Below are 25807 nucleotides of genomic sequence, written 5' to 3'. Positions count from 1 at the left end.
TGATATATGATATTGTAATATGTCTTGCTATTGTTTGCTTGAGGTGAGGAATTTGCAGTAGATGTAGCTCAGCATGCATGATAAAACAAACATAATAATGATGAATGTGTGTACGTATACTGTTTCCAGGTATTATTTATTGGTGAGTTGAAGCAATAATCTGAGGCATTGAACCATTTCAGTGGGTATATCATATGTATAAAGTTGAAAATACATATAATTTGCTATTCCTTGTTGCCACTATAATACTACATAATAGCATGATATAAAAATTTATTATATACAGAACTACATACATGATAAACACTGAGATCACAGTCCTCAACATCACTTCACCATTAAGTTTTGCTCTTGAACAGATAAACAGTGGTAACACAGTAATTTTACTGAAGTCATATAATACTCCTGTACAGATGAATGGGCCAAGATAAAATAAAGTTAGCTTTCTATATAAGGTTTTGAAGCAGATCTCAGATATGGTAGAAGGTGTGGTAAACTAACCAGACGAAATTTTGGAATATTAATGATGATATAACCATTGACAGTGCAAGCTGTGTGTAACACCTCTATAGCAAGCAGACAAAACTTTTAAATAATGGTAGCACAAAGAGACAAAGAAGACTGGATGGTACATGCATACACCTCTTCTCCAACTTTTTAACTTTAAGTATATATGAAAGATAAGCCAGTCCAGTTCTTAAAGGCATCAATATTTTTCATGTGTGAATTGTTAGATTTGCTAAAATAAGTTGTTGGGAGGCTTCAAAAAACAAACTTTGGGCTTTGTTTATCGATGCTTCTCAGCTGTTTGTAGATGCTAGTTTTTATTTGACACTTTAAGAACCCTATTACAATATACTCTCTGCTACTATATTTATTCAGAAGCAAACTGACAGTTGTTATCAAGCATGTTTTACACATCATGATGTTTCTGTAGGTACAGAGCCTGTTACAAGTACAGCATAGTGGGAAGGAATACATGTCAACTTAACACTGAAGTTTCTATTAGTGAAATTGTTACTATGTTAGATACAACAAGTGTTCCCAACACTGGTGGTCAAATAATTATTGCACAAACTCCTATTGAAGATGATGGCCTATATCCGAGTGACACTGTCTGTTTTTATGTGATCGGAAACAAGTGAGATAATAATGTCTTGGAAGTTTTGCATTTTGTTTGACAAACACAGAGTAGCGTAGTATACATATTAAGTGTTTCATTGTAAAGTGCATATTGAAATCCTAGTCTTAATCTTGAGGTGCTTGTGGTCTTAAATGAAATTGAATTGTTTGTGTTGAATCATATAGGAGCTTATTTTGTAATGTGGAAGTGCTTATTTGTGTGTGTGTGTGTGCGTGTGTGTGTGTGCTTACTTATGTGTGTAGGAGAGCTGGTTTTGTGTACCAGTATGTTGAGGGATTTTTTGGACAAGATCTACAAGGAGGAATAACCATCAGAACAAAACCTAATAACAACAATGACGTACTTACAGTAACTGATGGTAAATGTCACGACTTCTTTGAGTTTCGAGAGGTAAAGCATCTCATGTACAGTTAGTGTATAAATACGTACTTGGAGTATTTGATAAACCTTGACTTTTTATTGAATTAACTACAACACAGTAGGGCTGAGAATTGATTATGATTGATTGGATATATAATCATTCGGCTATCCCTCAAAGTGATTAATAACCAGGCTACATGTGGGCAATAACCGATTAATCAGTTGATTGAATTGCATGACCAAAAGATTGCCTACATTTTGAATAATAATTGCAAACAAATAATTTCAAACAGTATGTCTAATTGATTAACACAATATGGAAAATAAAAGTATAAGCATAAAGTCATTTGGTTACATGTATATATAAGGACACTTGGTCCAGGTCACAGCTATATGAAGTGCCAGGTGATTCTGAAGTATGCTATAAGGTCATCATATCCATTAACTCTATTGTAACTGTATACTGTTGAGTTGTATTGAGCATATATATATATAGAATATATGATCATATCATAGTTTATGTACACCAAAGACTAAAGTGTAGCAACACGGTTAATTGTTAGTTTGTCCTACACTAACTATAAATTGTCACTTAGTTGTTAGGGGATAGTACTTTTATCCGAGGGTGTAACCACAGTGCACACAAAATGATGCATAATTGTTTCAAGAATCAAATTGAGTTATTGTTACTTTTAACTAATTTCAGTCGGTGTGGATTACAAAAAATCCATTGTGATAGAGAGGCCTTAAAATGTGTATTGAAACCTGATGAGATATCCTGTGGGTACATAAGGCGTTTTGTGTGCTCTTATTATAAAAACCTTAGTTTAGGATAGTCATAAACTTTTATACATGGACTTACATTTGTGCTATATTTCACAATTGTGTGGAAGCAATAGCAAATACTATGCTGATCTCTATCACCACATATTGCTCAGACTTGTTGGATTGGCCATTCAACAATGTCATTATCATGTTTCATACAATTTTGATACGTAGGGACCTAATGTTCTTGTGGCTGCAGTACTGTACTTCAAAACAATCCAATTTACAATATTAAGATGTTATACACTTGACAGATTTTCTGCACTGTTTTAGATATCCAAAGATTTACCGTACCGTAATTTGCTTCTTTTTTTTTTTGCTGTAAAATAATTTTCGTATGCAACAACTTGTACGAAAATTTCTTACACGAAAATTTTTTACATAAGATCGAACTAGTTTAATAGAACAGTCATTCACGTAAATGATACGAAAATATTTTACACGAAAAATTTTTTGCACAAAAATAAAGCGAATTAGCTACGGTATATATACCTTTACAATGATAATTAGCAGAAGAATTAGTTAATGCAGTTATCAATCAATTGATATATTTACCTCATCAATAAGCAAAAAAATATATTAAATAATTTTTATAGAAAATTCAAGATGAAAGGTTTGGTGGAATCGATACTTTAGTAACATGTGGCAATCAATCAGATCCTCGTATTCAGTTTTCACTGGATTTACTAGATCCAATGGTTCCAGATGCACTGACTTTAGTCTTCAGGTCAGACAGTACTGTACGAAAGAAAGGCATCTACCTTGTTATTTGTGAGATCAATACAGCTGTAAGGATTGATGTATATGTTATTTGTAGTGTATTTACTATATATTTGCAGTCATCTCCAACTGCACATGGTGGAAGAAGGAGGAGACAAACTGGTGGAAGTGCTCCACAAGGCTTACAAGGCAAACATGGAGAAACTGGTTTGCATGGTAAACTAGGAGAAAAAGGCAAAAGTGGAATTAATGGACTAATTGGTGCCACTGGAAGGAAAGGAGAAAAGGGTGTTGCAGGAATCAAAGGTCCTGAAGGTCCTCCCAGCACTGTTGCAGGGTATCAAGGCCAACAAGGAAAACAGGGTCCTGTTGGTCCTAAAGGTGTATCATGTAAATGCAAGGCTCTAAAAAGCTGTATTCCTGGTCATAAAGGGGACAAAGGCTGGCCAGGACAATATGGTTTCAGAGGTGCCTACGGTAGCCCAGGACCCAGAGGATATCCTGGAAAGCCTGGTCCAAGAGGTTTACCAGGTGTAAGAGGAAGGAAAGGTATTAAATTATACGGCCTGCATTAATAATACAGAGCATATATAATGTAGGAAGCAAGGGCAGTGATGGATTAAATGGATTAGATGGTCCTCCTGGTGAACCAGGCCCACGTGGACCTCGTGGACAACCAGGCCCTCCTGGACCACCAGGATTAGCAGGTTGTCCTCTACCACCAGGTCATGAATTATCTCGTCGCATGACTGAACTGGGATACATTACTGAAGTGACTGAAAAAATCTATCATCATACTGTGAAGAAAGAAGTTAAAAGATCAGTGAGCAAGTTACACAATTATTTGGTAGATGAAATGATAGAGCACAAAGAAAAACTTACACCTACTAAACTGAGTTCAGAAGTTAGCAGTACAAACACACATAGCAGAGACACTAGACAGATTGTTTCATCTGAAGAATGTGGAGGTGTTCCGTTAACACCTGGGACCACTGGAGAACCTGGTATGAAGGGTCGTCCTGGACCACCAGGACAAAATGGTCATCCTGGAAGGCCAGGTAAAGTCCAAACAAAACATAATCGATACAGTATGAGAATATCATGTTTATGTTTATCACAGGTACAGTTGGTGCTCATGGGATAGGTGGTGTGCCTGGTGAACCAGGCTTGCCTGGACAAACTGGATTAACTGGTAATAGAGGATCTCCTGGAGATAAGGGGAAACCTGGCCCAGTGGGTAAACAAGGATTACCAGGACAGTGTGAGTGTTACAAGGTAACAGTGAGTAGTGTTTTACCTTGTACTCATTGGCAATGACAAGTAATTTGGTCACACTCTACTGAGTTGCAGATGTAGTGAGATTGTGACTATATATATATATGTGTGTGTGTGTGTGTGTGTGTGTGTGTGTGTGTGTGTGTGTGTGTGTGTGTGTGTGTGTGTGTGTGTGTGTGTGTGTGTGTGTGTGTGTGTGTGTGTGTGTGTGTGTGTGTGTGTGTGTGTGTGTGTGTGTGTGTGTGTGTGTGTGTGTGTGTGTGTGTGTGTGACCAGGCCTGCAATAACAGGGCATGTGGGTGCTAACTACACCTCATTACACAACAGGTCATATCTCAGTAATAAAACAAACTAATTTCATTCTGTATCTGTGTATAGCCAATTACACGATTATCCAAACCTCTATTATCCAAATACTTGGTTATCCAAATGGTAGAAATGATTGCTCTATTAAAGTATTTTGTCTAAGATGTATGTTTTATTAGAGTATTTGAACAGGGCTCTGTATATAAATAAATTGGCTTTGAATATCTACACTTTTTGATTATCTGAACATCTTGGTCCCAAGGGAATCAGATAATCGAAGGAGCACTGTACATAGTTAATAAGGGATGAAATTACATAACCATAGCACGATGACATAAAGCACTATGGGTCATAAAAGTTTAAAAAGTAGGTAAATTTTATGTGCCCACATGCCCTATTTTTGCAGGCCCTGTCACATATATAATTTAACTGCTAACTAACTATTAGTATAGACTATATATATACTATAGCACAAGATTCGTTCACAACCTGCGCATACATATTGCTACAACACTTATAAATATATTCACTAAAAATGACACAGTAATTAACTTTATTATTGCAGTACAAGACCACATTAAGCTATGGTCGAAGACATACTAATGCTAAGAGGGCTTCTTCCACTGGTTATGGGTTAAAAGGACCACATGGGGATACTGGATCTCCTGGGCTTAGAGGCCCACCAGGTTATACTGGGAAAAGGGGATATACTGGGCGACCAGGACAGAAGGGACCAGTTGGCTATACAGGAGCAGATGGTGTTAGTGGAAGAATTGGTCCTGCTGGTAGCCCAGGACCTAAGGGTTTACCCGGACCACGTGGACTTCCTGGAAACAATGGACCAGCTGGGCCCAGAGGACCACCAGCCTGTCAGTGCAACAACTTACGAATTTTTCTAGACAGATATGGATTTGTAATACCACCAAGGTTACTGACAGATGAAGAAGGTGTTGCACTTTACAATAAAAATGAAGTGAACCTAACTTTTGTTGAGATTCCTTGTGTCAGACGTACGTATGTTTGTAAGAAGCTGTTAAAGTGCTTTTGTACTGTTTTACTTTGCAGAGGAGGATCAATCTATTTTGGGTAGAAAAGGAGAGCAGGGCAGGAAGGGTTATCAAGGCCCACGTGGTGATCCTGGAAAACCAGGGGTAGATGGAATGGTTGGAGCACTTGGCCAGAAAGGAGCCAAAGGAGACAGAGGGTACCCTGGACCCAAAGGTAACAACTGCATATATACAAGTAAATTTTATTGTTAGCTATATACTTCATGCAATGCAGACATGCATTTAGTGTTTAATGATGTCTTACACTGAGATATTTCACAGGATTTAAAGGTAGTGATGGTCCTCCTGGTAAGCTAGGTCTGCCAGGTGTCCAGGGACCTCAAGGATACAAGGGAGATAGTGACTTGTGGTGTATTCTTAACTCTGAAGTGCGTAGTCACCATTCAAAATGTAAGTGAAAAATGATTCAAAAGCATGATAGCTACATGCATTAATCTTAATCACTTGCACTCACAACTATATGATTCACTATTACATATATGCATTTTAAAAATGTTCTCTAGTGGTGCGTACTCAATGTCCCCAAGGATGTCCTAATGGTGCTAAAGGTGTAAAAGGAAAGATGGGTCCAACTGGTCCTAGGGGATATCCTGGTTCAACTGGACCAATTGGTTTTGCTGGTCCTAGAGGTCCTCGGGGCTTTACTGGCTTACCTGGTTATCCTGGAGATGAAGGCTGTGTTGGACACCCAGGAAACAGAGGTCCTCGTGGACATCAAGGTTTACCAGGAGACCCTGGTCCTGTTGGTCCTTCAGGACCACCTGGTCCTTCTGATTCATGTCCAGAATTTGATGGAGTTGATTTAAATGAGGTTAGTTTGCTTATAAGTAGTGCAATCTGAATCATAATAGCAGCTAAACAAACACACTGTTTTAATTTTAGTTCTTTCAACCAACAATGGAAGAAGTAAATGACTTAGAGGAGCTGCTAGAAACACAAGATGCTGCCTTAGCAATGGATCGAATCAATTCATCTTTTCCAGTGCTTAGAGAGCTAGCTAGCTTCATTGCAAGTGGAGGAATAATTCCACGTCCTCCAGGTAAACTTGTTTAGTTTATGTAGTAACAAGTGATCTATTTTAAAATACGCATTCTTTCAGTTATCTGTGCAAGAATTGATCTAGCAAGTGTGAACAATGATTCGGTAACAGTGGAATTTCGTGGTGTAGATCCTTTCACATGTCAACTTGACTATCGTCATCCCAAGCCATGCACCTCACCTATCAACTACACTGGGTTGTCTGCTGGACGTCATAGAGTAGACATCACTGCAAGAAACAAAACTTGCAAAGCAAATACCACTTTTATTATTCCTGGTAAGCTATTAAGTTGCCTTTTCAAGTTTTGCAGAACAGACAGACACCATTGAAAAAGTAGTAGAATAAAATGTTAGAAATATCTTCTGATGAAACATTGTTGTATTTACAGTGTGGCTAAATGTGGGCTCACCGATTGTTAATTGTGATTCAGTCAAGGTTAACTTCTCTGCTAATGGGAGGACAGATTGTAAACTGGACAATGGAAAATTTAGATACTGCAGATCATTTTATCTTAAAACATGGCTAAGCAGTGGTCAGCACAAAATCACCATTAGAGCATCTGATGGACTAGGCAGATACAAAATGGAAATAATCTTATTTACTATTCAGTTAGGTTTGTACAATACTTTCTGCTAGTGTATGGTACATTTATATTGTAGGCAAGCCATACTGGAGTCCATGGGGAGAATGGACTCCATGTACTAAAAGTTGTGGTGGTGGAACATCTCGTAGAAACAGAATGTGTTTATTCCCCAAGTGTCGAGATTACAACTATTACCAATGTGATGGTAAATACTATGAAATACGAAGTTGTAATGAACAGTGTTGTCAAGGTAAGGAAGAATATGAAAATATATATTATAACAGCTTGACTTGTATACTAAATAGAAAAACCATACTGGGGCCCATGGGCACACTGGTCCAGTTGTAGTAAGAGTTGTGGAGGCGGAATAACTTTCAGAAAGAGGCAATGCTATCATTCCCAGTGTCCACACCCTGATTACAAAAATTGCATTGGTAATGATTATGAAGAGAGCAAATGCAATACACAGTGTTGCCCAGGTACATACTTACTGCATACAGCTAAGCATATAGTTAATACTGTATTGTACATTCATTTCTTTTTCAGAGAAATCAAACTGGGCAGCATGGACAGAATGGTCTACCTGTAGCAGCAGTTGTGGAGGTGGACTATCATTTAGAATGAGACATTGTATTTCTTCAAAGTGTCCCTACAGAAAAAGTAATTGTTATGGCAGTGGATATGAAAAAAGAGAGTGCAATGAGCAATGTTGCCCAGGTACAACTGCTGTAGTGATATACGAGTCCACCAATATACCAAACCATTTCTCTTATATAGAGACACCATACTGGAGTGCGTGGACGTATTGGTCTCCCTGCAGTAAGACCTGTGGAGGTGGAATAACTTATCGGAATAGGACATGTTACAAATCAAAATGTTTGCACCCTTCATATCCAAACTGTCCCGGAGATGGTCATGAACAGAAGACATGTAATAGTCATCAGTGTCCAGGTTAGTATAATGTACGTAATGATTATAGGAGTAACTGGCTTCTATCCAAGTGAAAGACTTGCAGGTACTTCAATGTAGTATATGGCTTCATAAATGGCTCTTAAAATTAGTAGTTATTGCCTGTTATTGCCTTTAGTAATGAAAGGTACTTATTAAAGTTTTGAAGCAAACGATACACATATGAATGTTATTCTGGGATGCCTGAGGACATTCTCTTAGCTCTTGGATGCTTTTTTAGACCATGTTCACTGCCAAGTAAATTATTATGTATTTACAAAAGATATTAGAGTAGTTGATTGCTCTATTAGAGTATCTCAATCTTTTGTTACAAGCATTGGCCAATAAAAGTGGAGGGATACTATGTTTTCACTGTCTATAGGCATATGTGAATACTACCACGATGTTCTAGTAAACTATTTGAAGTATGGTTTCATTGGGATATAAGCAGATATGCGAAAAAACACAATAATATCAAACGTCTTTAATGTAGTATGATGCATAAATTGCTCTTTATTGCATGCATGCCCACTATACTTGTGGTCATTTTACAGAGTCAGAAACACCGAGTCTTCACATTAAATTGACAGTCACAAGACAGAAGGGTTGTGTATACATTGGCTATACACTAACTCGCCCAGCTACAACCAATTGTTATATTAATAACAAGCAGTGGGACAAATGTAAGTTTACTGTATACCGTAATCTTTGTTTTTGTTTTGTGATAAAAAATTTTGTGTAAAAATATTTTTGTATGATTTACATGAATGACTGCTCTATTAGAGTAGTTCGATCTTGTGTAAAAATTTGTGTAACAAATTTGTATACAAAAATTATTTTACAAGAAAAAAGCAAATTATGGTATCACATAACAAGCTTGTATAAGTGACGATAACAATTGTATATAGTGTTTGTCTGTTAGAGTATAGTATACATATAAACAAAATAATAATACTCATATGGACATACTGTTCAAGAATTACACATATGTATGTATGTATGTATGTATGTATGTATGTATGTATGTATGTATGTATGTATGTATGTATGTATGTATGTGTGTGTGTGTGTATGTAGATATGTATGTATGTGTGTGTGTATGTATGTGTGTATGTATGTATGTGTGTACGTATGTATGTGTGTATGTGTATATACATAATTATATTATACTCCAGTTACCATTGTATTATTGTTAGGTTATTCTCCACTGGTCTTATGTCTCAGTGAACTCCAGCAAGGAGACCATTTTGGTTATATTAGTGCAACTAATGAAGCTAAACAAATAGCCACTGCTAATTTCAGATTTACCTTGCATGTATAATGTGTGTATGATACTTTTAATATTCTTTTTAAATATATACCCATAATAGGTATTGAACTATTTTTGATTTTGAAGTCATGTATATATGCATATCATCATGTGTGCAGCATGTTAAGTCAACTTTATCAGCAAAATGCAGCAAAATTCATAAGCAATTTCTTATATAAAGATACAGTTCATAGCAGAAGTTCCAGTTGGAAACTTCAGGCAAAATACCATGCAGGTATCTCTTGTACTAGCACTTATAAGGTTTCATTATGCTTTGTTGTGCTAGCTAATTATGTTAATAGCGATAGGCGAGTCAAGAAATGGAATGCAAAGTTATACAGTTCCAAATCTTGTGATGAGAACAATTTTCAGATAATCAGGGCAGCAATAAAAACACAGAAATTTGCCTCATATTAAATATTGAGTGAATTAGTATGGATACAAGGATTGTTTGCCTTCATATTGAGTTGAAAATTTGTCAGTGTGATGGTAAAGATCACACGAACTACAGTGAGGCTTACAGCTATATACATATTAATAACTTCACTGCAGTCACAAATGTCTTCATACTGTGATTATGGACTTCTCTTTACCTTTCATCCTTTGTGGGGTCAGTTTTTCAGGGAAGGGAGGGGGGAATCAGGAATTTGGAGGGTGACCAGATGGAAGTACCAGTTCACAGTTATGTAAAATAGTTTTGACAAAGTTGCTGGACTGGTGAGTCAAACGACAAGGAACTGAGCAGATTGCAGTGCATGGCATTGGGACCCTATGGTAGAGTTAGATATTTGAGTGCTGTGACAATGACATAATGTAATATACCAAGACAATTGCAATCATGTGCCATATGATCATGTTTAGTAGTCCACTGCAAAATTAGTGCCAGAACTGATAAACAATTTGTATGAGATATTGTATTGGACGTAATTGCATAATACCACAAGGCACTAGCTAGCAATGTAAAAACTGAAAGCCAATCTGGGTGGATGTCTTCCAACAACAATGTTACAATTAGCTAGGCTATCTGAGATTTTTTTTTAAGATGCAGAGCAAATAATGGCTAGCTAACACAAAAGTAAAATTAATTCTACTAGTACTACAATTACAGTACCACTACAGTACTATCTGAAATTGAATGTTTGGGGCATTCCTAAAAACAAGGAATTGAATGTTAGGAGCATTCTAGGAAATTTTTAAAATTAGCTATCTGTCTGCTGCTTGTGCATGTTATTTTGAAACTTTGAAGCTGTGCTTTCTGAGAATAAAGTTTAGGACAATTTTGAGAGTTGAGTGTGCTATTTTGAAAACAAGAAGATACCAGGTATACTAGCTATAGGCTAATTGAATAGTGGCCATCATGTGTACTATGTACGAATTTTTGATAGTCGAATATGTACACTAAGAATTTTTCTTAAAAATAGACCACTTAATTTGAGGTTGTGTGTGTGAGTTTTATATAGTTTTGTGCACCATTTTAATAACAAGTACATGCAGTTATCACTCACAATAATTATATATATATATGTATTTTTTTTTTGGGGGGGTGGAGTTTCTCTAGAGTAAACACTGAATGGTTGGTTGGGGGTACTGAGACTGCTGTACTGAGTCAACAGTTAAGTTAGCTAACATCTCAGGGTGGAAGGAAGTGAGGCTTGTGTGAGGCATAATGAAAATACTAGTAGCTAGTCTTGCATGACAATACAGACCCATGTGGATAGGAGATTACAAGGGCAAGTGTGGCACATATTTTCCATTGCGATGCCTGTGCTGAAAGGGTTTATAATACCTCTATTAGTATAGCGGCACAACCAAAAAATCGTGCACTTTTTCATAAAACTATGAAACTTTCCACATAAATAGTACTCCCCATGACATGTATTTTTAGATATAGTGCCATCGCTGATTTGACCTTTGGTGACCTTTACGGCCATTTTTGTACAGAAAATTGACCATTTTTGTCTTTAAGTCCCTGAGGCAGTAATTAACTTGTTAAAACACGATATCAAAATAAATATCTTTTTGATAGAAACAATTTGGTTTTTATTTGAAGTCAATAGGAGAATTCATTCTTAAGTTATGAGTATTTTTATTAGCTGCAAAATTTGATAAATTTATGCATAATTATCTGCCCACATGTAATTCACACCTCAAGGGCAGGTAAATGTATCAGATTTTGCAGCTAGTAAAAATGGTCATAACTTTGTAATGAAATCACCTATTGATTTCAAATAAATTGTTTCTATCAGCAAGATCTTTTGTTTGGTACCATTTTTTAACAAGTTAATTAGTGCCTTAGGGAGATAAAAATAAAAATGATCAATTTCTGTACAAAATGGCCATAAACATCACCAAAGGTCAACTTAGCGATGGCACTATATCTTAAAATGCATGTCACGAGGAGTACTATATGTGTGGAAAGTTTCATGGTTTTATGAAAAAGTGCACAATATTGGCAATTTTGGGGGCCACACCACTACACTATATCATAATAGCTAGTACTATTCAACATTAAAATCTGTGGTCAGACTTTTGTGCAAGGCTCAGTACCACTGCAGCTCCCATCTTGAATGTGATATACATACAGCTATAGTCTATATTACCATGTACATATAGTTCATCCCTTTGGTTTCTACGTTGGTGGTAGTATGAATTGTTGTAGTTCTGCTAGGTAGTATCACCTGTGTTGGTTCTGCTGTCTCCCTCTCCTTGAGGGAGGGATTGGTTTTCCACCTGTCCCTTTGTTTCCGTCCTGGCTGCTTTCAGATCTTATATCCACTATGGAATTATTGAGGTCCCTCTCAACTCCTGGGACTATGTCCTTGTATGGAGTTACAATGGTTTATTGTAACCTTGGTCAACAATTTTTTTTCAGCCTCATTGGGTTTTACGTTGACTGTTCAACTAGCAGTCTGTAGAGCCGGTGAAATAGTAGGATCTCATCCAGCTTTAGATAGGCCTTTACGTGGTCCTTGCTTGCCTTTGCAACATCATTGTCAGCAGTGTTGGTGGCCTGCTCCTTAGATTTTTCCCTAGAGGTTGATTGTGCTATATAGGCCAACTATCACTTTGAAGGACTGCTTTTCTACTGCACAATTCCATTGCTGGAGCTACCAAACTACAGTAAGCCATCCTGCCTTGTAGTTTCCCTATTCTACGAAGTCTATATTTAATCACGCACTACAGTTCAAACACAACCGAAGGTTAAATTAATGTGAAAAGATACTGCATTACCTCAAATTGTGGCCTGGGCGTTTTATTTCTTATCACCTATATATATCCAAACTTAGGTTAATCGGTGTCACACTGCAGGCTTCAGTTGATGTTAAGTGATGTCTATTAAAACTATGAATACTTGAATCTGGCATTTATTGTAGTTATGATGTTTTCTACACTGACTACCAACCACTTATATGAAACTGGCCATAATTTGAGGCAGACCAGTGTGTTACAATATGTATAATCATATCTCAACAAAATAAACATCAATATATACCTAACTATACAATAGCATTTCAATTTCCATAAATTATATTATATTTATGTAATATTTTACCAACTGCTTGTATTTCTCGTAGGATTAGCCGTCTTTGTTCTGGAGTATATGGATCAAAATTTTTATCATGTTTTCGATGAAATGTTTCAGTTGTTGACTTAATAGTACACTGTATGTCACTTTCAGTGTAAGAGACTCCTAAAAAGTCCAACATCTTCCTCAATTCAGTATACAGATTAGTAGACAATCTTTCATATTGGATCACCACTGTAGGAACCTTCACTGTACCTAACCATGTTCGTATATGATGACTCCATGATGTTGCATATTGTTTAACTGTTTCATCCCATCTCTTATTGTTAACTGTGAGATGTTAGAAAAACAACAATATAAATATTATTACACATGTCTATACCCAGTACACAGTAAAACCTGACCTAGTGGTGTGAGGTGCTCTATTAGAGTACTTAGTCCTAGAGTAGTGAGGTGTTATACTGGAGTAGTAATTTTATACACTACTTCAGAGTTATGATCTGAACACTTGATGGTCTCATTCTACTGGTATACAAGTAACACATTATTATGCAGCTCCTTGTGAATACACTATTAGAGTACATAGACCCAGAACTATAGGCTAGTTTTCCATACCTTTTTAGCCGATGAACGATGATCAACCATAGAAATACAGTGTTGTAATGTTGTATGTATAATGTAGGTGGCTAAATAACCAAACACCTAACTGGCTACGTATAATCTATGTATATAATCTTAGTAAACTTTGCATACCTGCATTATTGTATTAATGTACTGACTTTTGAAAACATCCTTAAAAGTCACTCACCAAAACTTTCTCGTGAAGTTGTAATAGTATGTTGTATCACAGGGTGGCTATATTCCTGCAGTATTCTGTTCCATTCAGCCAATATACAATCAAAAGGATTCCTAACAACATACATCACCTTCTCTGGTAACCACCCATGATCTGGGAAGTGTATCTTCATCACAAGAACATTATTGCTCTTAACTCCTTCACCTAACATGCCTGCTTTGATGTAGTTTGGATCACAGTACCAAGCACCAGTATAAATTCCAGTGGTGGTCTCCAACAATTGTCGTATCCATGAGTTACCTGAACCTGGCCAGCTAAGTAATGCAACAAAACCTCTGGCCTTTTGAAATGTCATGTTTTTACAAGTTTGAAAGTGTTTCGGCATGTGCAGAATGCCTCCTTTGACAGACCATCTTAGCAAATTTATACCTGAGCAGTCTAAAAATTGATGCTGTAGCTCAACTGAATAATTCAGGCTAGGCAGTCTAAAGATACTTGCAATTTCTTCAATTTGAGGTGTTGAAAGGGCTTTTGATAATGGGCCCTTGAGGTTTGCAATCAATTCTTTAACATCAATACTCTTGAGTTTTAGGTCATTAATGTTGATACTTTTTACATAAGATTCACTGACAGCGGCACCAGATGGTGTTGATTTATCAGTAGTGGCAGTTGTAGGCTGTTCTTTGATTTTGATTCTTTCAGTGAGTTTGCTGTTTTTACTGACTGTGACATTAAATGGATCAGCAGTGATAGTTTTAAGTTTCTCTTTAATGATTTCACTGGAGTTGTTAGAGCTGACATCTGATTCAGTGATCTTAGCACCAATGCCTTTAAGCCCTATTTGGTTAGTTACTGACAAAGTCTGTATACTACTTTGGCCGTTGAAGATGGCAAGTAGTAAAGCAAGTCCAACAAAAAGGGCAACATATAGTAACATTTCATACAAAAGTCTGTTTTGTGGTTGTACTAAAGTATACACACATTTCCATTCCAAATGATTGCAATCATTCATGATGAACGTAGCTCCAATTACAGTGAGAGCTACATTACTAGTATCTATATCAAACAGTTAGTAAAAATGAGATGACATATGATACAACTTATCCAAAATACACAAGCATTAGTAAGGATATAACTTACAATAATTATATAGCAGTATACAACTTACAATATATAGCAGTGCAATGGTTAGTCCAGGCTACTTTGTTCATGGCTCACTGCATGAGATTTTGGCTATTACTAAAAGTGAATGTTTGCATAATAAAAGCTTAATCCACTGTTATTTGCATAATATGAAGTCATCACATGTTGGCATTATTCTCTGCAAACACTGTCTTCAGAATGGACTGCAAAAATCTAAATCTCTAAACATGATTGTTACTTTATTTGTTTAGCCACAGATAAATAAAATAAACAAAAGCCTATACAGGTATCACCTACAATACAGGTATCACCTACAATACAAAGCAAGACCAAACACAATGAATGATATGTGCACAGCAGTACAAAACAAGCAGCTTAATCACATACAACAGATGTATAAAAGGGATCAACAGGATACAAATAATTTAATACTTTACGTCAATGCTATATACGTATCCTGACAATATGTTAGGGCAATTTACACTGCACCTCCTGCTAACTGACTATCTGAAACGGATGTAATACCAAGATACATACTAGCTGAAATGGATGCAATACCGAGATACATATTCTTGGTAATTAGTTACAGTAGTAAACACTGATAATAAACAGTTAGTGCCTGGTTTTCGGATTTACAGTTTTCCAAACATCAGTTATCTAAAACTAGCAATGATACCTGCTGGTTTTATTGGTACACTACTTAACTAAGCTAAGCATTAAACTTAGCATAGTAGATATTGTTTATATACATGTTTTTGAATCACTTCTATAACTTTTTTTTGTTGTCTATACCTGCTATAATATAGAGAAAACAAAATGGGCTGTTAAAGTTTCAGCCTATACAGTAAAACAATAATAAATTTACAGAGTTATATTAGCTATAACTACACTCATCAAGTTCCTGCGTATATCTGCCTATATATAGATACAAGCAAGAAGCTAAAAACGACAACTAAATTCTACTACAAAGTAAACAAATAATAACTATAAGCTGAGTATTACATGATATACCTAAGTTTTGGTATCAAGATATTGATATTAACATAGTAGTTAACAATAAATTATTAACAGAAAGCTCTTTAGAGCAATAATTTAGCCCAATTCTTTTCACTTATGAATATTTATCCTTCTTTTTTTTTGATCTATGAAAAGTGCTGAAGCAACCCTTCCCCACTTAATACTATGTGTTATCTAGGAAACCACAGCTACAATTGTATTTTAAGAATAGACAATCAAATGGTAGAGCGAACAAGGAGGAGGGCTACAATCTCTTCTAAGGATCACTGAGAGGTGATCAAAATTATATTTTAGGGGAAAGGGTTAAAGCGAAGCTACTCAAAATCAAAATACTTTAATAGAACAGTCAACTAAACTATAAGAATAAGGACAGTGTGTGCTGAAAATTAAACCTTTTTTTGACTTGTGATTTATACACTATATCTCACCATTGTCATTTAAGATGAAATTTTATACCTTTTTATGCACTAAACCACTTTTGAAAGACCATTCTTAGAGAATTTTTTGACTTAATTATAATCCACACAATAACAGCCAAGCTTTTAAAAAAGGTGCAGTCTTTAAAGTGGGTAAACAAGTTGATGTGTTACTTCTAAAAACCAGGCGCCATGCAGCTAGCTAACTCATCTGGAATTTACCAACTATGTATTATTATTATTGTATTAAGTTGTGCAATAATGCATAATTAATTTATTGCAATTCTTGGATTTTGTAATTCATGAAATTTTTGTAATTCTTCAATTACATTGCTATGCACTGCTAAGGAAGTGCTTGTTAAACAAACCGCTTTTAACAACATATTACGCACAGAAGTATCTTCTAAACTGTTTTATAGTTTGACTATCGTGTTTTCCCCACAAATTCTCTCAACAAAGCCTCAAAGCTGCTCTTCATTTTCATTTGCGTATGTCGGGGATACATCCCCTTAGTCTACAAGGCCTGCACTGTTGTTTCCCAATTGTTAAACGCCTGTAAAACCAGAAGGGAAGGTAATTTACAAAGTCTGAGGAGAGTTGCCACACCCGTATTTCAGACAACCAAAAAGAAACAACCACCTCAGAGCAAAGTTCAGTATTATTTGTAATGTACAGGACTCAGAATTGAGTTTATGGTACATGTAAACATGCAAGTGATTAGCTAAATAAGTAATTTTCTAAAAGTGTTTTGAATTTATCCAAGTCTGGTGATGTACTTTTGCGTAAGTTAATACAGACTTCATTTCGCTTGACTTCTTACATAAAAGCTGCTTTTACCACTACTATAATGATTTTGCTCATGTGGGTGCGTACCGACAAACATAGATAGGTACATAGGTAAATACACACACACGTTTTTACAAAAATAATTTCAGTAAACCAGGCACGCGCCCACAGCCAGCCTTCAGCTGGCTGTGGGCGCACGCCTGGTTTAAAAAGTTATGAAGTCAAAGGTGGTGGCTAGAAATGGCTGCAATAATGTTAAAAGTAATAAACATCGTTGCCACATCTTTTTTCACAGCTTGACTGTTTTTGTCTGGATTTTATTTCTTTTGAACTTTATATAGTCAATGGCTGGCTTTGGGATTTGTTTTTACTCACATTTCTTCTTATCTATACAGACACAGTGATGATTATTAAAGACAAAATAAAGTGTGTTGCATGATTTGTTTGTTAATATTTGTTTGTTAATATCATACTATCAAACTGTGTAGTAGGGACCACTAAGGAGTAGGTGTGGCCCACGAAATAATATCACCCAAAAAACAGCCTCAATTTCCCCTGACAATGATGTGGCAGTATTGGTTAGGTAAACTAAGCCTAAAAAAGCTTTCAGATTGACCCGAAACGCTTTCAATAAGTTGCTATGGAATTTTTTTTTTAAATTTAGTTGATGGAATTTTCTAGTGACTGACTGATGCTTTCAGACAAGTGTAACTCGATACTGAAATGGTTAAGGCTACGGGCTTGATTTTTTTCACTGTTTGACATTGCTTCGCTCTGACAGGTGCCTTTTGGCATACCGCAGTACGTATGCATGGATTGCAGAGGTGCTTTTCGAACAGTTCTTGATTTGAAATGCTGCGTAATGGGTTGAATGCAGCTGACAATGAAGCGTAATGGATACTTCACTTTTCAGACAATAATTGGGGTGCGCGGCACCATTTCAGATGCGGTATGCATGGGTTCACCAGTCAAAAGTTTAAAAACAAGTATGCAGAAAAAATTGGAATTTTCAACTAGAGTAGGGACCATAGCACATTGATAAAAAGTACTGAAACAAACTGGAGTAGTGCACGATATTAAATCACGGTAAAACAATAATAAGTGTTATATCCCTACTGTGCTCAAGATACCATAATGGAAGCTATAGGGATATAACACTTCTTATTGTTTTACTGTGATTTAATATCATGCACTACTCCAGCTTGTTTCAGTACTTTTTATCAATGTGCTATATATGGTCCCTACTCTAGTTGAAAATTCCAAATTTTTCTGCATACTTGTTATTGTAGTATTCTAATAGAGCGGCACACATTTATTGAGGACTTAAATAGAATGCTCTATAGCAATCTAATTGGTAGATCTATGAAATTATAAACTTTTACTATTTAAGCTAAAATTTTCATTCATAAAGTACACATTAAGTGAAGTAAACAGCTATGATAACTATGGCTCAGGGGTTAAGGATTTGGGTGTTTAATACGGAGAGGTTCTGGTTCAAACCCTGGTAGCTCTTTCTCCCAACATTTTAGTGCACTTTTTATCCCACGGTAATTGTTCTATTAGAATATCTCAACCCCCCAATTTTACACTCATTTGGCTTTTACTTGTTAACTTTTACTTTTTAACTCTGTAGATGCTATTCGTTTTCTTTTCAAACCATAAAAGACACTGCCATGATGACTGGCCTATCTACATTCCAAATTCCATAAACAATTTTACCCTGCAACCGTGACAAAAGTTCAATTCTTTATGTTAAGGGCACTGCATGTGGATATTTTATCAGATTCATAGCAAACTTAGTATGTGAATTCACCTTTATACATTCTCTATCTGTACCAAACTTCAAGGCAATCGAAGTGCACGTTTGTATTTTATAACAGTTTTTGTAAAGTGTGTGCAAAGATAAATTTTGGTCCCCATAGACCCCTTAAGATAAAGAATCTTAACTAAGTTTATAAGTTTCACAGCCCATATCTTGCCAATACATGGCTGAATCAATTGAAAATTTGCTGTGTGACCTATCTTACTTGGCAGACTATGATGGTATATGCTTTGACCATGGCATAAACATTGAGTTTTCTTTCTATCAATACATACATGGTGTCTTGGCCACATTACACACACTACCATATATCCACAAGTGAATTAGTTTATGAATTAGTTGATTCACCTGTCTAACATCACAGGTGAATTATTGAAATGCAAAGCTGGTGGTAATTCCACTTTGTTTTCAACTATGTTCTACCTGTTATAAAGCATTAAAACAAAAATCAGTATGAGAAGAACCACTGTAATAAATCTGATCACTACAAAATGACAATTGAACACACACCCCTTGGCCAAAAGCCATATGGCTTAGGTCAAAGCAATGTTGAACAGTGAAGGAATAAAGCCCATAGCCTTGCTTGAACTGCTGAAGGCATCAGGTAATTAGGCTAGAAAATTTTTATAATTATGGAATTTCCCTGATTCCTACTAGCTATTAATCACCCCGCCAAGAGTCACCTTGATTCTGGCAGCCTTGAGTGTATGATGCTGGTATTTCCAGCTGTTCAGCACTTTGACAGCCAGTGTTGGGGGTAGTGGAAAGGGCAGCCATCTCGAGGTCCATCTAGCCTAGGAACTGAAAACAGTACTACTGTATGTAGTCCTAAACCATACCCTAACATTACTCCCTGTTCCGAACTCCTGCATTCACGACTAAGCTACGTTGCAGAGAAGCCTTACCAAAATACGCTTGTACTATGACGAAACTATAATTGAAAAGTTGAACGGATTCTTCGTTCTGATTGGACAGTCATTTTTGCAAACTGGCTGCACACTGAACTCGTGTAGCATGCTATGTTTACCAGCTAGTTCAGTTACCCTAGACCAGACCCTCAGTATACCGGCTTTACGTGCAGGGTTGCCGGAGCCGCCAGACTTAACCTATCCCGGCCCTTTCCTAACCTTACTTAACTCTGACGTAATCGTATTTTATCGTTGGTCCACTTTATCATCTATCTGGCCTCAGGCTGTTCTACGTAACAGATCAACAAGCATCGGCCGAAAATATTGGAATAGCAACATAGTGTGGTGCCCAGCCGGGCTCGCGCTAATCTCGCGCATTAGCGCGAGCCCAGCTGGGTACGTAGACCAGTACAAGGACTAGTGAGTTAGTACTTTATTATTATCATAAATCATGGACATATACTTTATAAATCATATGCATGATTTATAAATCATTGACGTACTTTATAAACTATAACATTGATTTAATTATACATGTGATTTGTAAACTATAACACTTATTTGTAAAGTATGAACACTGATTTATAAATTATAATATTAATTTATATCAATGCACTACTTTATAAATCATGTGTATAGCTTATAAATCATACGCATGATTTATAAATCAATAACATACTTTATGAACCATACATGCATAATTTATAAATCATCATGATTTATTGCACACGTCAGATTAATAAATCATAAGTATATTTTACAAACCATCATCACGAGTGACTTAGTTTGGTTATTGTTGTATTTTATAAATCATTGCCATCGTACTTTATAAATTTAACACATACTTTACAAATCACATGTACAATTTACTTTTGTAAACTAGCACTATGATATATAAATCAATAGTGTAATTTAGTAGCCATACGTCGTTGTTTAGTATTGATATATAGTTAGAATTCATATCAATAAAGTATGGTTATAGTTTATAAATAAGGCATTTTTGCACAATTTTGGTACAAACGGCACCCCATAATTATGAGAGGGTGGACCAAGGCTCAGAATCTCGGCTGAGGGGTACTAAAACTGCAGAAGACTAAGCTAATTATATAGCTAATAGCTATAAGTACTGAATGGACAACAATAACGTAGACCTTGTGTTTGATGCTTCATATGGTAAAATACTCAGGTTGTAGATTGAAAGATGAGCTAGGGGTTCAGTAATATATTTTATTTTAAAGGATAGAAGAAGTGGCCCTATAATGGCACACCCATCCACCACACTGTAACTCTAAGCTAAGATGTTCTATTTAAAAGGGTTTTGCCTACACCTATATCTACACTTACAGAACTAAAACAATATAGAACCTACAGAGCAAAGGATAGAAGAGAAGCTATGTACGTGTTGAGCTAGATCCTCAAAAACATTTCAGTAATAACTCATACACTCTATCTTGAAATTCAGTTCATTTGTAGTACTACTTGCCCCCCTAAAAATATTTCAAAATCTTTTCGTTTAAATGCTTGAACAGTCAGTTTAAATTTTCGCCATACATTTCCTGTGGGGAAGTCATAAAGTGTATTGTTTAACCCTTTCCTGAACTTGTAATGGAGCCAAACTACACATGTCTGTTGTCAACACCTTTCTTTTATCATGAAATGTTAATTCACTTGAAAAAAAATCCATTTTTTATTTTAAACTGTTTTTCAGGATCCAGTTCAACTTGTACTATAATGAAGTAATATCTTCAAGATGTAGGGCCAGTATATAGTCTTCCCTATTGTATTATCACCATTGTATTGACAAGTATGCAGTAGGTGAAACATATTAATTTTGTTCACCACAAAGGATACAAAGATTAATGAGATCCAATAAACCATGAATTGAAGTTAGTCTCATATTTACATGTACAAACTTACAGCTAGAAGCAGCTGCAGTTTCAAGGTTACTAGATAACTTCCTCCCTGTCCCTGACTACTGACAAGTGGCACAGCAATTATAATGTAGCATAGCTACCATTTGACATGCAAGGTGTAGTCATTTTCACTCTGCTAGTTGCAACATGTATCAAGAATTTTAATCATCAAAAATTGCCTTGATCACTTGATGTTATTTAAAAAAAGAACCTTGATTCTTGATTGCCAACCATATAAGCTTACTAAATTCTTTGTGTTGCTAAAAGCTGCTTGATTGCCATTTCTTTAATTGCTTGATTCACCACAAAACGGCACCTTGACTGGATCTCAATCGTGTTTCAACAGGCAGTATAGAAGTGACTACCCCTTGACACTTTTCAGCCAGCAAAAACTTAATTTTCATACTATTCAAGGGTCAACACACTGAATTCAGTATTACAATGGGATTAACTTGTCTTCACAGCTACACCATAGGTCACTTATTAGCCATTCATTTAACTGGGTGGCTGTATTACTGCATAATTGTCTCTTGCAAAGCTTATTGATTTAACACATATTGTACACTGAAGATTGTGATATGTAATATTAATCATGTAAACACTAGCCTTTACTTACGTTGCCTTGTTCTATTATCAGTGAACTTTTTTACTTCTTTCATCATTTATAGCATGTGAACATCATTTACAGATAGCACAAAATTTACTAGTCCAATTACAAGCTATGATAAGTAGTGGAAATTCAGGATTACAGCATTGCTTACCTCATGTAAATGCAATATTAAAGAAACTTGTATACACTTGTGATGCTGCTAGCAAGATGGATACTACAGGCACAATTACTTCTTTTGAAGACAAGGAAAATTTTGTTCCTGGAAAGAAAATGGATCTTCAACCACGATATACTGCTACCAGTAATACTGCTGGACACAAGAAAAGAAAGAATGTGTTACAGTATGTCAATGATCAATTTTCTATTTACATACAGTGTGCTTATACATAATAGCTACACATACACACACTAGATACAAACTTACTAACTATACACACACACACACACACACACACACACACACACACACATACACACACACACACACACACACACACACACACACACACTAGTTATATACATACATTTCACACCAGCTATATATATACACACTAGCTACATATGTACGGTACACATCAGCTCTACATATGCACACACATACACAAAGCAAAGCCTGTGAAACATAGCACCAGCACTGGGATCCCTGGCACCACTCAGGAACTTGGCCTTGTGCAGGCAAATCCTCCTGGGGCAGGGCTTGTACCCATGGGAGGACTGTCCAGGTCTCATGGAGAGAGGTTGCAGAACCCGAAGTTCTGTAAACACCAGGTACCCATTGATGCTACAGCTGGGCGGGCTGCTTCCCCAGATGACACCAGTCCACCAGGTCCCCAATATACAGCTGGGTAGACTGGAGAATGAGTAAAGCTTCTTGCGCAAGGAAACAACAACACCAAATTGGCATAAACAGGAATTGAACCTGGAACCTTTCGATTGCCAGGCTGATGCTCTAATCAATTCACAACACACACACACACACACACACACACACACACACACACACACACACACACACACACACACACACACACACACACAGAGCTACATACATACAGTACATACATTAGCTATACATATACTAGTAATGTACTAACAGTATAGTTACACACATTTGTGTGTGCACGCATGTGTGCGTGTGTGTGGCTAGTATGTACTGTACGTAACATAGAGTGCATACACAGCAAGGAGGTGACACACAGGCACTCTGTGTAGGTAGATCTGCGGCCGTGGTCAAGGGTAAAAGCTTCCAACCCACAATCGAAAAGTGTTGAAATACCATTGCTAAGTCACTGATCAAAAGCCAAAAAAGGCTCTTAGTCACAGGTCAAAGCGAAATTTCGGCTGATCAAGACTTTGACTGCGGTCACAGATCTACCTACAGTGCATACCTACATGACACCCTGTACTAGCTACATATGTACAATACATACCCTGTACACATACCCTATACACATAGTAGTTACATATGTTTGTACAGTACTTACTAGTTACACACATAATACATGCTAGCACACAATTTCGGTGTGAATAGAGTAATCATGATAACATGAGTAAATAATAGAGAAGAGAGTGTCCTAGCTGTTTTCACGGTGCTAATTGTCCAGTATGACCACATAATAATTTCAAAGAATCCTTGTGAGTTTTGGTTTTACTCTTTGACTCCTGCTTCTTTAAAATGAATATTGTTAAAATGTGGTCATACAGAACAATTAGCACTGTGGACTTTACGGGCTCATATTTTATGGACTAATAGTGAGTTAGATACTGTCTTCTCCATTATTTACTAATAGTGAGTTAGATACTCTCTTCTCCATTATTTACTAATAGTGAGTTAGATACTCTCTTCTCCATTATTTACTAATAGTGAGTTAGATACTGTCTTCTCCATTATTTACTAATAGTGAGTTAGATACTCTCTTCTCCATTATTTACTAATAGTGAGTTAGATACTGTCTTCTCCATTATTTACTAATAGTGAGTTAGATACTCTCTTCTCCATTATTTACTAATAGTGAGTTAGATACTGTCTTCTCCATTATTTACTAATAGTGAGTTAGATACTCTCTTCTCCATTATTTACTAATAGTGAGTTAGATACTGTCTTCTTCATTATTTACTCTTGATGATAGTTATACATGTATGGACATATTTAATGACTATACGCTGTGTACCTACGACCTTCAGTGCTGGTCACTGTAAACTGTTAATAATAATACATGTAATAATAATGATTGTTATACTACAATGTAATCATTTAAACTTCCACCAGTCTTAGTACTGTGTACTGGCTATAAGAAGGTCTTAAAAGTGCAGCAGGTTTATGCCTGGTGCATAGTTTCACTCTATATTTTCGAGATTTGTTTCATTTGTAATTTTGTATCACATGTGTCTTGTGTTGTTTTGCTGGTTATTTATGTTATGGCTGCCATATGTGACAATACAGCCATGCTGATAAGGAAAGTAAGCAACACAATAAGCAGGTATTGGCAGCAACAATAGATGATGACCCTAGTAATGAGGCAAGACAACAAACAAATACGATTACATGTGATGTAAGAACATAATAAACATATTGGTGTTCTATCATCATGTCATGTGCTGCACAGGATACCACTGAAATGCAGGATGATGTAACTACAAAGAAAGAACGTGAGACTGGTATGTACAAGTACACATAAGCATTACTGTATATGCATGTACAAAGGCATACTGGAAAATCACATAATTGTTTACTAACAAACACACTGGTGTTGTACATCAGCTTCTTGTACCACCCAAGTGTGCACTTTGATTTGCTGTCTACCTGAGACTCTTAAAATAAAAGTGTCTGTGTACATCTAGACACTTTGCTAATGTGTAATACGTTGACATAGTAAATTTTAAAATTTAGACAAAAATCTAATTATTTGTGTGTATACACATACTTTAAAACTAACCGATATACAGTGGCACATTGTCAATAAGCTGATACGTACCTGACAAAAGCAGGTTTTTTTTTTTTTTAATTCTCAACATTTCAGCCAATTAGATGATTAGAATGCTTCATTACAAATTTGGAAAGAATCATACCGTAAAACAGGAAATTTTGAAGAAAGAAAAAAAAATTTGACAAGTTTGACGAATTCGTTGCATTTGTCAAATTTTAATTAATCAAAAATTTAATGTCAATTAGCACCTCAAAACTTACTTAGGGTTTAGATTTGTGATTTCCTGCTTTTCATCAAATTTTATCCATCAAAGCTGATCAATTGTGAATTTGTCAAATTTTCCTTTCATCAATAATTTTCTGTTGTA

The 25807-nt window shown here is 36.0% G+C and overlaps 3 protein-coding genes across 7 annotated transcripts in view; 2 read left to right on the top strand and 1 right to left on the bottom strand.

Annotated features, from left to right (window-relative positions):
• Positions 1 to 9734, top strand: part of LOC136268322 (collagen alpha-1(I) chain-like) — a 10827-nt gene extending 1093 nt beyond the window's left edge. Inside the window, exons 3-21 of one of the 2 annotated variants that reach the window (XM_066063622.1) lie at positions 938 to 1141; positions 1387 to 1534; positions 2926 to 3117; positions 3169 to 3598; positions 3649 to 4107; positions 4170 to 4324; positions 5196 to 5640; positions 5696 to 5851; positions 5959 to 6087; positions 6201 to 6508; positions 6580 to 6736; positions 6797 to 7012; positions 7125 to 7349; positions 7396 to 7569; positions 7625 to 7798; positions 7866 to 8036; positions 8097 to 8270; positions 8822 to 8950; positions 9464 to 9734. In XM_066063622.1, coding sequence (XP_065919694.1) covers positions 938 to 1141; positions 1387 to 1534; positions 2926 to 3117; positions 3169 to 3598; positions 3649 to 4107; positions 4170 to 4324; positions 5196 to 5640; positions 5696 to 5851; positions 5959 to 6087; positions 6201 to 6508; positions 6580 to 6736; positions 6797 to 7012; positions 7125 to 7349; positions 7396 to 7569; positions 7625 to 7798; positions 7866 to 8036; positions 8097 to 8270; positions 8822 to 8950; positions 9464 to 9588 — 4171 coding nt within the window. In that variant the 3' untranslated portion in view covers positions 9589 to 9734. Of the gene's footprint in view, positions 1 to 937; positions 1142 to 1386; positions 1535 to 2925; positions 3118 to 3168; positions 3599 to 3648; positions 4108 to 4169; positions 4325 to 5195; positions 5641 to 5695; positions 5852 to 5958; positions 6088 to 6200; positions 6509 to 6579; positions 6737 to 6796; positions 7013 to 7124; positions 7350 to 7395; positions 7570 to 7624; positions 7799 to 7865; positions 8037 to 8096; positions 8271 to 8821; positions 8951 to 9463 lie in introns of those variants that run through there. The other variant, XM_066063623.1, reaches the window with a different exon arrangement.
• Positions 9735 to 13017: 3283 nt separating this feature from the next.
• Positions 13018 to 22936, bottom strand: LOC136268389 (WSCD family member AGAP003962-like). 4 transcript variants are annotated; one of them, XM_066063717.1, is made up of 3 exons: positions 22520 to 22936; positions 13911 to 14954; positions 13018 to 13432 (listed from the first exon to the last, which is right to left on the bottom strand). In XM_066063717.1, the coding sequence occupies exons 1-3, from the start codon at positions 22563 to 22565 to the stop codon at positions 13089 to 13091; spliced, it is 1434 nt and encodes a 477-aa protein (XP_065919789.1). In that variant the 5' UTR covers positions 22566 to 22936; the 3' UTR covers positions 13018 to 13088. The 4 variants fall into 4 exon arrangements, with proteins under 4 accessions (XP_065919789.1, XP_065919791.1, XP_065919792.1 ...); XM_066063719.1 differs by lacking the exon at positions 22520 to 22936 and adding an exon at positions 20210 to 20329; XM_066063720.1 differs by lacking the exon at positions 22520 to 22936 and adding an exon at positions 20215 to 20320.
• Positions 22477 to 25315, top strand: LOC136268390 (uncharacterized). Its single transcript, XM_066063721.1, has 3 exons — positions 22477 to 22854; positions 24957 to 25065; positions 25120 to 25315. Exons 1-3 carry the CDS (start codon positions 22625 to 22627, stop codon positions 25189 to 25191), a joined length of 411 nt encoding a protein of 136 aa, XP_065919793.1. The 5' UTR covers positions 22477 to 22624; the 3' UTR covers positions 25192 to 25315.
• The last annotated feature ends 492 nt before the right edge of the window (positions 25316 to 25807 follow it).

Source organism: Dysidea avara, chromosome 10 (assembly GCF_963678975.1).
Source record: "Dysidea avara chromosome 10, odDysAvar1.4, whole genome shotgun sequence".
Classification (NCBI taxonomy): domain Eukaryota; kingdom Metazoa; phylum Porifera; class Demospongiae; order Dictyoceratida; family Dysideidae; genus Dysidea; species Dysidea avara.
The sequence above is the reverse complement of the archived record's forward strand: the minus strand, read 5'-3'. Positions and strand labels throughout refer to the sequence as shown.

What these genes read in the sequence shown, in the direction of transcription:
- LOC136268389 (XM_066063717.1), bottom strand. Translation starts at nt 22,565, where the DNA reads ATGATGAAAGAAGTAAAAAAGTTCACTGATAATAGAACAAGGCAAC. An exon ending in TGATAATAGAACAAGGCAAC is followed by an intron (nt 14,955 to 22,519) that starts GTAAGTAAAGGC and finishes TGTTTGATATAG; the next exon opens with ATACTAGTAATGTAGCTCTC. An exon ending in AACTTCACGAGAAAGTTTTG is followed by an intron (nt 13,433 to 13,910) that starts GTGAGTGACTTT and finishes AACATCTCACAG; the next exon opens with TTAACAATAAGAGATGGGAT.
- LOC136268390 (XM_066063721.1), top strand. Translation starts at nt 22,625, where the DNA reads ATGATAAGTAGTGGAAATTCAGGATTACAGCATTGCTTACCTCATGTA. An exon ending in AAAAGAAAGAATGTGTTACA is followed by an intron (nt 22,855 to 24,956) that starts GTATGTCAATGA and finishes GTGACAATACAG; the next exon opens with CCATGCTGATAAGGAAAGTA. An exon ending in CAAATACGATTACATGTGAT is followed by an intron (nt 25,066 to 25,119) that starts GTAAGAACATAA and finishes TGTGCTGCACAG; the next exon opens with GATACCACTGAAATGCAGGA.